This window comes from Lygodium microphyllum, chromosome 4 (genome assembly GCF_053477565.2).
Source record: "Lygodium microphyllum isolate KBCC chromosome 4, Lygodium_microphyllum_v1.1.10, whole genome shotgun sequence".
Lineage (NCBI taxonomy): Eukaryota > Viridiplantae > Streptophyta > Polypodiopsida > Schizaeales > Lygodiaceae > Lygodium > Lygodium microphyllum.
Window position 1 is genome coordinate 151,157,206 of NC_141138.1, and position 12,765 is coordinate 151,169,970.

The following is a 12,765-nucleotide window of genomic DNA, read 5'->3' on the forward strand; positions in this document are numbered from 1 at the left end:
AATGGATGCACGCTAGAGACTTAAATGCTTTCCCCACTCTGGTCGCTCCACATTGAGCTAATAGCAATTGAGGTCAATTGCTATCCCACCCCGGGGGTATGATGCTAGGAGGCATATTTCACAGTGGATTCCGTGAGGTTTTATGGTGGATTCCATAAACTTTGATGACCAGGGCTCATACACAAAGTGGATTCTTTGTGCGAGAATTTGATGGGGACGCCTATCCTTTTCGGGCATTTCATTAATTTAGTGTATACATGGGTGATTCCATAGCGGGTGATTCCGCAAAATGCATATTAAATTAATAAACGTTTATGATTTTAAAGTGCGCACTCGTAATAAATTAAGGTTAGGATTGATTTCCAACCAGATGATTTATTTATGTAGATGAAGACTGCTAGGTATTCACTTTTGTCGGTTTAATTGTATTATTTTACTAACGATTGTGAATGCTTCAATTGATGTGTAGAGATAGCAACAGTGGCGGAGGAAAGCATTGGAGGATAGCGAGTATTCGATTTATCATTTATATTTTGATGGGCGCATACCTTAGGCATGGCGCCTATATTTTGTCGCGCCTATTTATTGAGGCGTCGGATATTTGTTTATTATTTTGTTTTCGCATGGGCGCACAATTATGTTATTTGTACTTGGACATTGTATTGGGTATGCCCGACTCTTTGGACACTGCTCATTAGCTTTATTTCTATTTTGTGTTAAAGCAAACTCAAAAGCTAAAAGCTTGCTATTTTGTAATTTGGGCTATTATTTGAGCTTGAAGATGATTAATACATAAAATACGTGCTTTGTGGAGTGCTCACACAAGGCATGGGGGGAGATTGCACCCAATTGGTATCTTGTTCATGTTGTGCATGCTTTTTATCTTGAGTTTTGTGCAAAAAGTAGAGTTCTTTTGTTCTTGGGGACCTTCTAGCATTCACTACGTGAGTGTACAGCATCCGATCTGCGCACCAGTGCTAGCTACTGACGGCTGCGCAAAAGCAAGAGTAACTGGACTAGACGTCCCCACAGGTGTGACAAATCTTGGAGGTGATGCAGCTCCAGCTGAACAACGAGACGGAGACGCCGCGTCCGCATCTCCACAGCATCCACCTGAGCCACGAGAGTGAGCAGTCGCACCTGTATCCCGTGTCGACTGTGGGCTCACTGCCTTTGTATCTCTACAGTATCCCCCTGACCCTGATCTCGATGCACTCCCTCCCTCTGGCCCAAGTCGTGAGCGTCGAGATCGTCTGCTCGAAGCCGAAGCATCCGATCGCGCTGAAGTAGATCTCATAGAGCGCCCTGACGAAGAACGAGACAGCTCCTGGTCTGCCATCTCTCTGAATGTGGCGATCTGGTTTGGAGACATGCATGCGAAGATGTCCTGTAAATCCTCATCGCTCATCCCTCAACTCATCCTGAAAATGTCACCTGCACAGACAAAAAGTGATGTTAGAATAATCAATTTAAATCATACAAAGCACAGTAATATAAATCATTTTAAAAAAATCTCACTTAAAATGCATATCTTATGTACCCTTATAAGCGATTGGTCAACGAATTGAGTAAGTGGATGCTCCAAGTATGAAGTATCCTATGGTCCCATGTTAATCTCCTAACACAACTCCGCATACACTGGAAGGTCGATAGACATGTCACCACAAAAGAATGAGTGCGCCTCGTTCTTAAAGAATTCTTGGACTCCTGTATTTCCATCATTGTTAGCCAATGCTGGCTCCAAGCTTTCGATGGCCTCCACCCCTTGCAATATCGATCCCTCTATTTACATATTATCTTCATCTATGCTCGGAACATCGCTTTGATCATATACTCTTGCACTTCGGGGAGTTGAAGGTATAACATACCACCATCGAGGTTGTCGGGGGTTTGGATAGAAGATTACCTGTTCACAAACACGTACAAGAGAGTTCAAATCATTGTGATATAAACCATGTCGTAATACAATTAGCAAGCAAATGACTCCATGCACATGTTCACAATGGGCTGACAACACAAAGGTGTCGTGCAAATCCGTCCATTTTTTTTCGGAATCTATTTCGAGAAATCCAGATGGACCTCGTCGAACTATTGCTCCAGCTCCTCCAAGTACCACTTTGAACCACTGCACATCGAATAGTATCATGGAGAAGCTACGGTAATCCACCGTAATAATACTTTGCAAGTTTCCAAAATACTCCATCTCATCCACAACTGTGTTTGGATCCATTGCTCGTCACTGGCTCTCTTGCTTGAACCTTGCTATGATACCACAGTCCATTGTGGAGCGCATTTTGTCAATACGCTCCACGCGAAAATGTCGTCCGCGCGACCACGCTGCACTATATATTTTGTACTGTACATTGAAACACTCAAATTGGATGTCGCATATAAAATTTAGATATGACGGATTCTAAACCCCTCATCACCTTTGGACTACATCCCCTCGAGAATTCCCACTTCTCCATTGAGACCTCTGTCCCTTCGCGAGATGCTGTGGTCAAAGCTCCATGCAACCATCACGTTGACATAAACCGCGGCATCTCCTCCATGCCTTCGGGATATTGAATCGGTCGATGATGCGTACTACGTTGGAATTCAGCTCGCACTTCCTCTCGATCTTGCCTAGCGATCTGGTACTTGGCAAGCCACGTCTCCATAGAGGCATGGTGCAATATACAAAAGCAATTCACCTTCTCTTCCATTAAGGCATCCATTCTTTTTTCTATCCCATTTTCAACCACGATATATCCAGTCAGTCTATCATCGTCCTTCATCGACCATAGCATTTCATTGTCTGGTTCAACCATTGATAGCCATTGTGAAATATGCACTAGCGTCTTAATCTCTTTCTGTGAGATCCATTGCACCAAAGTCGACAACTTGTAAATGGCCCCACGAATTTCTGGAGTAAGATATCCTGCGATCGCGATCGGTAGTACAAATTGCCACAAATAAGAAAGCATTATGAATAATGGCCACATTCCAAATAGCAAAATACCCACGCCAATTACAATCCATTCGTAGTACAAACCTGACATATCTTATGCCAATCATGGGATTTTAGCCCTGATAATTGGTCGTCTTTAGAAAATGCGGACCTGAGAGAATGCATCATACCCGTCGGAGTGCGGATAGACTTGATTACTTGCTTCACAATGTGCTCTTCTTTAGTGGACAAAACCCAAGGAGCACGAGGAAGCTGCACGGGACCATCAGCACTCGACTGCAGCCAAAGCGCCTCCATCTAACCTAGCTCCTTCAAATCCATTCGTGCCCCTATAGTGTCTCTCTTTCCTGTGATGTGTTCCCATAACAAGCTGCCCATGTTCTTGAAAATATGCATGGGATCCAACAAGTGGTTGACCTGTAAGTGGGTCCAATATGGCAACTTGTAGAAAATTGAGAACCGTCGCATTCCATTTGGATGTGATTCCGCGTGGACCATTTTCAGCTCGTACCAGCTTGCGGCGTTTATACGTGTTGGAGATCGTCCAAGGAAACCTTCCCTGAGTTCATGATCCTCCGGCAAGAAAGCAGCGTGTCCTTTGATATACTATCTTCTTCATGGTTTGTGACCTTCGGGAGTCTAACTGTGGCCCACACAATGGACATGCATGATAACCTGAGGTAACTAGACCTGTTCCAACACCACGACCTAGTGAATACTTGATTGAATGAGATAAAATATAGATATTACCAACGAGAATGGAGACCTTCTCACCTGAGCACTCTCCCAATCCCGAAAAGTCATGCATCGTCCACATGAGAATGGCTCGAATATTGGCTGACCGCCGACCATCGCGCCTGCTCATATCTTGCATGCTGACCCCCTCCTCCCACAAAATCTTAAGCTCATTGACTAATTGACAAAGATACACGTCCATATTTTTTACTTTGTAGCGGCCTAGAAAGAGCAAGCTAAGGATGAGATGTCATTTCTTCATAGAAAGCCATGGAGAAATGTTGTAGTTGACAAGGACTATAGGCCACACACTATAAGAAGTTGAGCGCAGACCGAATGGGTTCATGCCATCCATTGCGAGATCGAGCCGAAGATTCCTTGGCTCTCGTGCAAAGTCTGGGAAGGTAGAGTCAATGTGGCTCCATGCCCATGAATCCGCTGATATTCGTTGGACTCCATCCGTGGACCTATTCTGCGCATGCCACGTTGTCAAGCTCGCCATGTCGGATGTATGAAACATGTGGTTTATGCGGGGGATGAGCGGAAAGTGTTTGAGAACTTTTTGAGGGATGGTTTGCCCTTGCAAGTCCTGTCGATACCTATGAGCACCACACTTTGGACATGTCTCCATAGTCTCGTATTCTCCTAGAAACAGACAGCAATCGTTGATACATGCATGGATGTTATTGTAGTCCATACCAAGCTTCCGTAAAACATGTCGTGCATCATCACGAGACTCAGGCATGGTATTTACAGGTGGTGATATATGATATTTCAATAACCTGAAAAAAAATCATAAAACACCTTGAAAAAGCACAAATGTTTGTAATAATAGTGTCGAAAAAAAAAATCAATGAAGTGTATGTACAAGGTACCTGAACAACTCGGTCACACTCGTATCGCTCCACCTGTATTTTGCTTGCACACTTAAGAGTGCAAGCAGTGTCTTCATCCAAGATACTCGGCACCGATCATATAATGGTATGGATGGTTCCTCTCTAAGCGGATCAGAAGTCTCGACATCCATGGGAATCAATGCATAGATCATTGCCTCCATCTCAGGCTTCAAGATTGTAGGTAGGTCTGGAAGGTTGCCTGTCTCCTCTGGCATTGACAGTATAGATTGGCCTTGCGAGTGGTGGATTGGCTCCTGCACTCCATCCATCGCATGTCCACGAACTCTTCTGATTGGCCGCAAAGGGTGCACTCCCCCTTGGGATGAGACATCACCTCCGTGGATAGAAAATTTGCTAGCAAGACCCAATCTTATTGTATATGGTATTCAATTAGCTTGCGAGTACAATGCATGATTGATATTAACTTCAAATTACCGTTTGCTGAAAATCCGCAATCGCCTGATCAATGATCTCAGATTGAAACTTGCCAAATCATCGTACGTGTTCTATAGAGAATCGGCGTTTTCGTCTAATTGCCAACTTGCATTGAGAGCAAGGACATGGGACATGCTGATTAAGATACGCTTCACGAACTTGAACAACAGGACCTTCTTCGTTTTCATCTTGTCTATGTTACAACAAACAATTTAATGACTTGTAATACAATTTGGGAAAATGAGGCTCAAATGGAAAGCTTTATGGAGATGTATGTCAAGTTGCAAGTTGACCATAAGCTCTTGCTTGAGAGGTAGCCTTTGTAAGAGGTTGAGAAGCAAATTTTGAAAAACATTGAGGTTGATATTGATACATCCATGGTGTTGAAATCTAAACTTCAAGATATAAGAAATGCTTTACTGATTGATGTAAAAAATGCATGGGACATTGTAGTTGAGAGATTTATTGTTGTCCCGGTAGATAATTATTCATTATTGTAGAAAAAAAAATGCATTGGTTCATAAGGTTCATGAGTTGGAGACTAAATGTTTGGACTTGACTAAAAGATTGGATAATGCCTTAGATGCTAAAAGGAAAAGTGATGAATATGTTACTTCATCATTGCAACAAAAAGATTGGTGACAAGGATGCTATGATTAATGAAGTTCTTCACGAGGTGAATATAGAGTTGAAGGGGATGGAACATGATTCTTCTTTGGGATTTAGTGGTGATCAGTCAATTATTGAGGTGTCTTCTTGTATGGTCATTATACCTTATATACCTAGCTATAGTCTCTAGGTTATGTACTTTGGGTATCTTATCCACACTCTACTAGGATTACTTATACAATTGCACTAGAGGGCTTTGAGTATAAGTAATCCTAGTCAACAAAATACAACTTTGTCAACAAATCCTAGTTGTATACGTAATCCTAGGTGCCATTGATGAATATCACTTTCCACTTTGTTTCATCATAGTTCTTTCTTAGTGTCATTTTGTTGACACCTAGGATTACTTATTCATCATAGTCTCTTTCTTAGTCTATTGAGGCCATAAAATAAACTAAAGAGAATAATCATAAATTAAAGAGAAATACAATAGGGAACATTCATACTCATCCCTCAAATGTTACATATATATCATAATATGCATTAATCATGCATGTGTGTGTGTGTGTGTGCGTGTGCGTGTGCGTGTGCGTGTGTGCGCGTGCGCGTGCGCATGCGTATGCATGTGTGTGTGCATGTACGTGTGTGTGTGTGTGTGTGTGTGTGTGTGTGTGTGTGTGTGTGAAGTAATATCATGACGTAGCGATATGTGTCAGCGTACACCCTAGTTATGGGATATCAAGATGTCAAGTAAATTCTATATGCTTATGTACACTTACCCATATATTCATATATTCTTTCTAGCACAACATTAACATTGATGGTATAGAAAATTTATGAGTATCATTGAGGATCTCTTAGTCTAATAATAAACCAATCTCAACAAAAAGCATCTTAGCAATGTGGTTTTTTTGTCCTAGGTCCATGTATAAAAATTAATGCCATCTATGAAATTTATCAACTTTTATTGTAATGATTGGAAGACATAAAATGCAACAATGTAATACAAGGTTACCATGTCAAAGACAATATCAAATAGTAAAAATGTTTGTGCCTGTGTGGGGGTGTATGTGTGTGTACCATAGTTATAAAATTTCTTCCAATCAATTATACTCATAGTCATAACCTTTGAAGAAAATATCCTATGCTCAATTTAAGGGATTCTTATTCTATGGCAACACTTTTAGGCTCATTTTGATGAAGTACCATAATGACCATTAGCTAGGGGATCATTTTCTTTTGGTCCTTCCGTTGACTAGTTGGCATGATTACTAATTTGTTATGCCTATAAAGTTAATACAAAAACAAGGAGTTATGCATATCACAATTAGATCCCCTACTTTGACATTATGAAGGATATGACCAATTTTAAGCCATCTTAAAGAGTCACCAATGTACGTGGCCCATGGTAAAGCACATTGCATACCATTATCGATAAGTCCATTATCGTGTATCTTAAATCTCCTAATTAGACTTTATAAAGTGTATGACCAATTTTTAGCCCTCTTAAGGAGTCGTTGATGTAATGGTACCCGTAAAAAAAGCAAAGTGCATATCATTACCATAATCATGGATATGTTATCGTTCCAATATATACACACACAGGTGGACTACATCTTGAGTAGACAAAAGCTATCCATTTGAGTAGACATACATCTCCATAAAGCTATCCATTTGAGTATACATCTCTTTCTCTTTCTCTCCCTCTCTCATTTCCTCCCCCTCAGAGAATGCACTCTCCCTCCCTCTCCCTCTCCCTCTCCCTCTCCCTCTCTTTCTCTTTCTCTTTCTCTCCCTCTCTCATTTCCTCCCCCTCCCTCTCCCTCTCTTTCTCTCTCATTTCCTCTCCCTCTCACAATATATTCTAACACTCTCCAAAAGCAAAAAGGAGAGGGAGAGAGAGAATTCACTTTCCCTTCCTCTATCTCTCCCTCTCCCTCTCATAATATATTCTAATACTTTCCAAAAGCAAAAGGGAGAGGGAGGGAGAGAATGCACTCTCCCTCCCTCTCCCCCTCCCCCCCCCCTCCCCCTCTTTCTCTTTCTCTCTCTTTCTCTTTCTCTCCCTCCCTCTCCCTCTCCCTCTCTTTGTCTCTCATTTCCTCTCCTAAACAAGCAAAAGAGAAAGTGATTTAAGCCCTAAACAAGCAAAAGGAGAGAGGGAGACTCATCGATGAGATATGGCGACTGTGGGGCGGCTCCTCTTTACGATGAAGGCTCCTCCTCTCCTTCGCAAACAACGGCGACAGCGGCGGTGGCAAGCATTCTTCCTCTCCCTCTCTCACGAAGGTCTCTCTCTCTCTCTCTCTCTCTCTCTCTCTCTCTCTCTCTCTCTCTCTCTCTCTCTCTCTCTCTCGCTCTCGCTCTCAAAACACAAAACGCAAAAACGCGACATAAACCCGCGCTCGGTTTTGGCCTGCTGTTCTTCCCTGTGGAGCGTCACTATTTGCGTCGCAAATAGCGACACCAGTACCCGCGTCGCTACCCGCCGTCGCTATAGGCTTAAATCCTTGTAGTGCTTGTGCCTCTCCTGATTCAGCTCAAATGATGGACTTGTTAGTTTGTTGGAACTATTACTAAGAATTCTCCAATTAGTGAGAACATTAACAACAACCGCATTAATGGTCTAAATAGTTTAGTAATGCAAGGTGGGCTACAGTATCATCCTCCTCAACCTAATGTTATTGGTACTACGAGCAAGTCTAGCTTTAGCTTTCCTCATCACCATCGATATAATCACCACCATTCGAGTTTCATGATGATGACAACCAAACTTGACAAGCAATTCCAAACCAAGTTCATCACAGAGTAGAGAGAGAAGATGTACAAGTTTGTAGAGAAGGTTGGGTTGGAGAATCGAGAAGCATGATGAGACCATTGTCTAGTAGTTTTGTGTCAAGGCTAGAGTCAAGCAACATGTCTTCACGGACACATAGATGCATAACAAGAAGAACACCTTTGGGAAGAAGCTATAAGAACATAGACAAACTATACATAATTCTTTGATATTTGGATATTTCACATGGTCTTAGAAATTCACTATATGTGAGTCCTTTATATCATGTCACTTCAAGGACTATTTAAATATACCCTTCTTTTTAAGTGACCCCCATGAGCACATAGTTTGTATGTCATTATTCTTGTTTTCCACAAGATGAATTAGTAATGCCATAGTGTTTTGATGTAGGGTCACAATAATTGCACATAGTCAATTGTGTTCATCTTGAGTACGTGTATATCACTCACTATGATATAATCTTAGAGCCTTAGGGTTAAGGTACAAAAATTTGACTCTAGCTACACTTTGCATAGGTTCATCTCTAGGTGGGTGCGGCAAGTTATAGTTTAGCTAGTGTGAACTAGAGGGATAAGGCTAGGCTTCCATTGCTCTATGAAATTTTAGGGTGATGGTATACATGACCTCTAGCAAGGCATTTCATGACCTCAAAATATCTCGCATGTTTAAGAGAAGTAGTAATAAAAAAGGTAAGTGAAATACAACAACATGTTAGCAATCACAATCTAATGGTAGAATCTTCTGAGCATCTAGTTAACTAGTAAATTTTTTAGGGCACGCACAACCTTCTCATCGTATCATTATAATAAAGCAAGCTTAGAAAAGAGACAAAAATATTTGTATATTCAAAGTCATATTGTTCCTGTGCTACATCTAGTATACTAAGATGGTAAGTAGGTCCATATGCCACATTCTTTAGTTGGTAACTAGTTCGTAATTCTTTCCACCATTCTAATGTAATTGTAACATACTTTTGAATCAAACATCTTTGGCAATAAAACAATCAACTCCTTCCCCAATATCTTTATCACCTCGTACAATGCACTCTTCACTTACATTATTTATCTACAAAAAAATTGGCATTTATTCAAGTGATGAATAACTTTATATAGAGTAATCAAACAATATCCATTCAAGAAGAACACACATTCCCTCAAGTTAGTTCACAAGAAGACACAAATTCTATCAAGTTAGTCCAATCAATGGTATTTTCGAGCAAGCAAGAAGCTAGGTTCATTGTCAAAAGACCTAGAAGTACTGGCCTCCTCTCCATGCCTTTCTCGTGCCAATGATTGTAAAGGCTTTGAAGAACCTTGTTGTAATTGCATGTTCTCATTTGATAACTTTTCCTCAATTTCTGCAAGAATGAACCATTTCATCATCGAATGTCACTAGTAAGCAAAAAGTTCCGCGTGTGCCACCTTCTTCAGAAATAGAGGTGCCAAACTAGGTAGGAAGAGCTGTCGCAAAATGCAAACACCTCCGCATATAGGCAAAATTTTTCTCTTAATCCATCAAATGATCAATACTAGCTCCAACAGCAGCGCCGAGACTGTCAGTAGTTTCAAAACAGCTCATGGCCATGCGTTTAACGTGTTGCTATATGCTCCCTTCCATGATCTACAGGACTCCCACTACCAATAGCAGAAGGCCGCCGACGTGCGAAAGGCCTGTGCCTTATCCTCTACCGTTACCTCATCCTAAATCTTTCATCCAGGTGCTCTCTTTGCAACCTCTGAGCAACCAACCTCAGCCCACTTTGTCTGCTTGCAGAGTCCTCAGCTTCACTTCTGTCCACCTGTTGCTCAGACCTTTCCGGACCTCCCGCTACATCATCAAAATTGTATTGCAGAGTGATCTCTTGCAACTGCCTTTTAACATTCGTGTGCCGAGCATGTTATTTTGTGGTTTATCAGTGTCCTTGACGTTCATGTACATCTTTCCCTCCTTGATCTTCATTTCACAAATGCTTCTGTTTCTCTTCATCTACTAAATAGCTGCATAGAGATGTGCGCCTCCTTCGAACTGCTCCATTGTGGAAGCCCTAGCTACTTGACTTACTTCCACCCTTACAAGCCTAGTTCGATATAGTCTCATATGCAACACCCTAGTAGCGAGTCCTAGCCACTATCTCCTCCTGCTATCTTCTCACTCCTGGTCCAAGTCAGGCATGTGCTTGGAGCTGTCCCTAGAAACACACATCTTCGTCTTTCCGCATTTCATTGCGCTGTCTCTCTCTCTCTCTCTCTCTCAATCAACTTTAATGCCAATAGCACGAGAAGGAAATAGCATGGCGAATGAGAGACATGAAGGAAGAGCAATGAGCATGCCTTTGTTTCCTATTTGAGGTTTTTCTTAACCAAAAAAGAAGAGTTCAAAAACATGGCAAATTTCGATTCCCCCCCCCAAAATCGCAGCGGGGCGGGCCTAGGGCCTAGGCGCGGAGCGCCTAGTGTCTATTAAAAATGGGAAAAGTTAACTAAATTAATTTATTTGTAAACAAATCTAAAATATGCGACATGCAATATATTGCCAATGCACTATTGTAATTCGATATGCCCTAAACGGCCATGCTAACAAACTACCCACACTAGCACCCACAAATCCAAGGGTGTCCATTCTTTATATGTTACTTTGAGGACCCTAAACACCTACCATATAATGAAGGCTATCCATCATACAACAGCATAAAAGTTTCGAGGATCTCCTCTTATGTTTTTAGGAAACCAGGTCAATTGTAGAACACGTTACGTTTAGAAGGCTTGCAAAAGAAAATTGCACCTTATTATTACCTCATATGCCGATATCAACCTCATAGCATATTGAAAAGGAAGGGTAAGATCCAGCGTTATCTGACATGGACATTAGAGACGGGCTGGCACGTCATCAGGCGATCGATAGGTCTGGAAGGAAGCGGCGTCGGAGTTGGGGTTAGGCCGGAGGAGAGTAGAGTTACAATCATCCCGGGTAGCGTAGAGGCGATAAGGGGAGCGGTCGTTGGCGATCCACTGGTCGATGACGAATTCGTGGTTGTTGCAGCCAAGTTGCGCGCCGGTGACGGTGGTCTCGACGTAGTTGACGTACCAGGCAGGGTGCGAGCCAGAGCCGTCGGATGTGAGGTTGAGCGCGCAGATCACGGGCGTGCCCAGGCAGGCGGCGCGCCCGGCAAAGATGTCCACGTTGCCCCTTTCGAAGTAGTCGTGGCCGGCGCCCATGAGACCCCCCCACGCCACTATGTCATCTATCTGCAGTGCGTCCCCCTCCGGATCGTACAGCGTCACGCTTATCACCGCATTCGTGCCCCCACTTATCTCCCTGCCCGTCCTTATGTATAGCGTGTATACACAATCCTAATTTTGCAAGGTTACACAACCCACAAACATATTCGATCATTACTAGGTATTGGGCTGCAGTAAGCCAGATCGCCTAACATAAATTCACTAATGACGAGTGGATATATATACATCCATTACTGAACCACACTTGTGTTGCTACCGTTTCGTTGCTGCTGCACATCGCAGGAGGAGCCGTCTGCCCAAAACTCACTCGAATGGCTCTTACAGGAGAAAGAGATGGGGCAGCGGCCGGCTTACCTGTGCCACCACGCAGTACTGCTGCAGGCCGAGTAATAAGAGCAGAACTGGAAAAACCCTATGAGCCTTCATCAGAGCTGACGCCATCTCCCAAATCTATGCTGAGGAAGGAACCAAGGCGATAACTGATACGTAGCTATAGTAATGGTCGCATTTTCCTTGAGAAATTAAGAGCGCATTGTTTGTATATGTAAGCTGTGCATTTACTTCTACTTTCTAAGGGGCTTGTAGCGTGTTCAGCCTTTTTCGTTTGGCACAATTAAATTGGATTTCGCAATGCTTGTGTCTCGAGCAAGATGATAACCTTCTATCCTTTATGTATTTTAAAATATAAGAACCAAGCCAGCAAGGTCGTCGCCGAGGGGTTTGAGTGTGGGTTGAGCGTTTTTGTGTGCCAGTTCCAACTCACATCCTCAATGGCAAAAATCATTTCCCATCTAAAACAAAAGAACCAAACCTCCTAAATGAGGGCAATCCCACATGGCAGATTCTAATAAAACGGAACAAAACGCATACGTTTAAAAATAACGTTTTGAAACTACATTAGATCTTGCAACGAGGTAACATAGAGCCCCCAAAAATATAGCTTAGAAGTAATCTCTTCCAAAGTAAGAGTGTTGATAACATTTTGTATCCCAAAAAAGGCTATTGATAAATGCAAATTTAAGCCTACAAATATATGGAGAACCTATAATAGGAGTCTATTATTTCTTTTCATCTCAAAAAGAGGGTGGACAAGTAGAAATGGGG

At 42.3% G+C, this 12,765-nt stretch overlaps 3 protein-coding genes across 4 annotated transcripts; all 3 read right to left on the bottom strand.

The window, feature by feature from the left end:
- Positions 1 to 735: 735 nt before the first annotated feature.
- Positions 736 to 1,782, bottom strand: LOC148037771 (uncharacterized). Its single transcript, XM_087677352.1, has 2 exons — positions 1,541 to 1,782; positions 736 to 1,434 (listed from the first exon to the last, which is right to left on the bottom strand). The coding sequence occupies exon 2, from the start codon at positions 1,406 to 1,408 to the stop codon at positions 941 to 943; it is 468 nt and encodes a 155-aa protein (XP_087533478.1). The 5' UTR covers positions 1,409 to 1,434; positions 1,541 to 1,782; the 3' UTR covers positions 736 to 940.
- Positions 1,783 to 2,983: 1,201 nt separating this feature from the next.
- Positions 2,984 to 7,325, bottom strand: LOC148037772 (uncharacterized). Of its 2 annotated transcripts, XR_015690799.1 has the most exons (3): positions 4,561 to 7,325; positions 3,725 to 4,467; positions 2,984 to 3,640 (listed from the first exon to the last, which is right to left on the bottom strand). XR_015690799.1 is itself a non-coding variant. In XM_087677353.1 (2 exons), the coding sequence occupies exons 1-2, from the start codon at positions 4,848 to 4,850 to the stop codon at positions 3,936 to 3,938; spliced, it is 822 nt and encodes a 273-aa protein (XP_087533479.1). In that variant the 5' UTR covers positions 4,851 to 7,325; the 3' UTR covers positions 3,605 to 3,935. The 2 variants fall into 2 exon arrangements, 1 of the variants encoding a protein (XP_087533479.1); XM_087677353.1 differs by having other exon boundaries at positions 3,605 to 4,467.
- Positions 7,326 to 11,184: 3,859 nt separating this feature from the next.
- Positions 11,185 to 12,188, bottom strand: LOC148037773 (PLAT domain-containing protein 3-like). Its single transcript, XM_087676733.1, has 2 exons — positions 12,016 to 12,188; positions 11,185 to 11,772 (listed from the first exon to the last, which is right to left on the bottom strand). The coding sequence occupies exons 1-2, from the start codon at positions 12,100 to 12,102 to the stop codon at positions 11,287 to 11,289; spliced, it is 573 nt and encodes a 190-aa protein (XP_087532859.1). The 5' UTR covers positions 12,103 to 12,188; the 3' UTR covers positions 11,185 to 11,286.
- Positions 12,189 to 12,765: the final 577 nt, after the last annotated feature.

Coding starts and splice junctions, on each gene's coding strand:
- LOC148037773 (XM_087676733.1), bottom strand. CDS start 12,102: ATGGCGTCAGCTCTGATGAAGGCTCATAGGGTTTTTCCAGTTCTGCTC. Junction 11,773..12,015: donor AGTACTGCGTGGTGGCACAG/GTAAGCCGGCCG, acceptor TTGCAAAATTAG/GATTGTGTATACACGCTATA.
- LOC148037771 (XM_087677352.1), bottom strand. CDS start 1,408: ATGAGCGATGAGGATTTACAGGACATCTTCGCATGCATGTCTCCAAAC.
- LOC148037772 (XM_087677353.1), bottom strand. CDS start 4,850: ATGGATGGAGTGCAGGAGCCAATCCACCACTCGCAAGGCCAATCTATA. Junction 4,468..4,560: donor AGTGTGACCGAGTTGTTCAG/GTACCTTGTACA, acceptor ATTTTTTTTCAG/GTTATTGAAATATCATATAT.